Source organism: Alligator sinensis, unplaced genomic scaffold (assembly GCF_000455745.1).
Source record: "Alligator sinensis unplaced genomic scaffold, ASM45574v1 scaffold1704_1, whole genome shotgun sequence".
Classification (NCBI taxonomy): domain Eukaryota; kingdom Metazoa; phylum Chordata; order Crocodylia; family Alligatoridae; genus Alligator; species Alligator sinensis.
Window position 1 is genome coordinate 77,256 of NW_005843413.1, and position 1,656 is coordinate 78,911.

General features: G+C 63.3%; 1 protein-coding gene across 1 annotated transcript in view; it reads right to left on the reverse strand.

The window, feature by feature from the left end:
• Positions 1-1,656, reverse strand: part of SETD1A (SET domain containing 1A) — a 12,933-nt gene that overhangs the window by 1,049 nt on the left and 10,228 nt on the right. The window contains exons 16-18 of the mRNA XM_025195149.1: positions 1,523-1,633; positions 1,312-1,431; positions 636-773 (exon numbers count right to left, since the gene is read on the reverse strand). Of these exons, the coding sequence (XP_025050934.1) occupies positions 636-773; positions 1,312-1,431; positions 1,523-1,633 (369 nt within the window). The remainder of the gene's footprint in view (positions 1-635; positions 774-1,311; positions 1,432-1,522; positions 1,634-1,656) is intronic.

Genomic DNA, 1,656 nt, shown 5'->3' on the forward strand with positions numbered 1-1,656 from the left:
GGGGAAGCCAGGGGCCCAGTGGGTGGGCTCAGAGCCAAATGGGTAGAGCCAGAGGCCCAGTGGGCTCAGCCAGAGCCCCCTGACCACAGATGTGCACAAGGTTGGGAATGGTGGGCACCTACAGGTGTGGGTGGGCTCAGGGGCCCAGGGGCAGAGTTGGGAGCCCAGGGGGCAGAGCCAGAGCTAAGTGGGAGGAGCCAAAGTCAAAATGGGCAGGGACCAGAGCCCCAGTGGGTGACCATGGATGTTCACCAACCTAGGACCTGGGGGAGAGCCAGAAGCCCAGTGGGTAGCCCCACAGACAAGTGGGCGGAGCCACAGCCATGTGGGCAGGGACCAGAGCCCCATTGGGTGACCACAGGTGAGCACAAGAGTGTGAATGGTGGGCACCTACAGGTGTGGGCAGGCCCAGGGGTCCTTGGGACGAAGCTGAGAGCCCAGGAGGTGGAGCCACAGTCCCAGAGGGCAGGCCCAGAGCCAAGTGGGTGGAGCCAGGGACCCAGTAGGCAGAGCCAGGGGCCTAGTGGGTGAGCACAGATGCACACGAGGCTGGGAATGGTGGGCATGTACAAATGTGGGTGAGCCTGGGGGCAGAGCTGGGAGCCCAGGGGGCGGGGCCAGGAGCTCAGGCTTACTGTGCAGCAGTGGTTGATGAAGCGCGCCAGGTTGCCGCACTTGGTGGCGTCAATGATGGTGTCATGGTCGACGCGGAAGAGGTAGCTGCTGCCAATGCCCTGCTGTGCGTAACGCTTCTCCCGCATGTCGGCCACCACCTGGGGGGGAGGGGAGGTAGTGAAGGCCCAGCCCTGAGGTATGGCTGGCTCTGGGGGGGGCCTGCTGGGAACAGCCCTATGTAACAGCTCACCCGACCCCAAGAGTGGGCCTGCTGGGAACGGCCCTATGTAACAGCTCACCCGACCCCAAGATGCAGCCAGCTCTGGGAAAAACAGCCACTGGGGATTACTTGTGATGCGGCCGACTCTGGGCTGGGGCAGCCGGGGAACAGCTGTGGGGATGGCCGAGATGCGGCCAGCTCTGGAGTGGGGCATCTGAGAACAGCCACATGCAGTGTCTCAGTTATAGCTAGGATGCAGCTGGCTCTTGGGCGGAGCAGCTAAGAAGCAGCCACACTCAACAGCTGAGATGTGGCTGGCTCTGGGGTAGAGCATCTGGAAAACAGCCACATAGAACAGCCATGGTGACAGCTAGGATGTGGCTGGCTGTGAGGTGGAATGGCCAGGAACCGGCCACACACAACAGCTGCACAGATGGCTAGGATGCGGCTGGCTCTGGGGCAGAGTGGCTCCTCACCTGTCGGATGTTCTGCCCCACATACTCGATGACCATCTCGTCGGCGGCGATGGGCTCCATGGCGAACAGCCCCCACTCGTGGATGCGGCTGCGCCCAAACCGCAGCCTCTTCTTGCGGAACTGGGAGGGAGGGGAGGGGGAACTGGTCAGACTGGGAGGCACTGGGCCAGGAGGGGGTACCCAGACCCACACTCCCACCCCCACCACACACCTTGAGCTGGTTGAGCTTCAGCAGGTCACTATCCAGCAGGGCTGCAGAGCCGATGGCACTGAGCAGGCGCCGCTGCTCTGAGCGCCGCTCCGAAAGGATGCGGTTGGTGCCCTGCAGGGAAGGATAGATTGGGG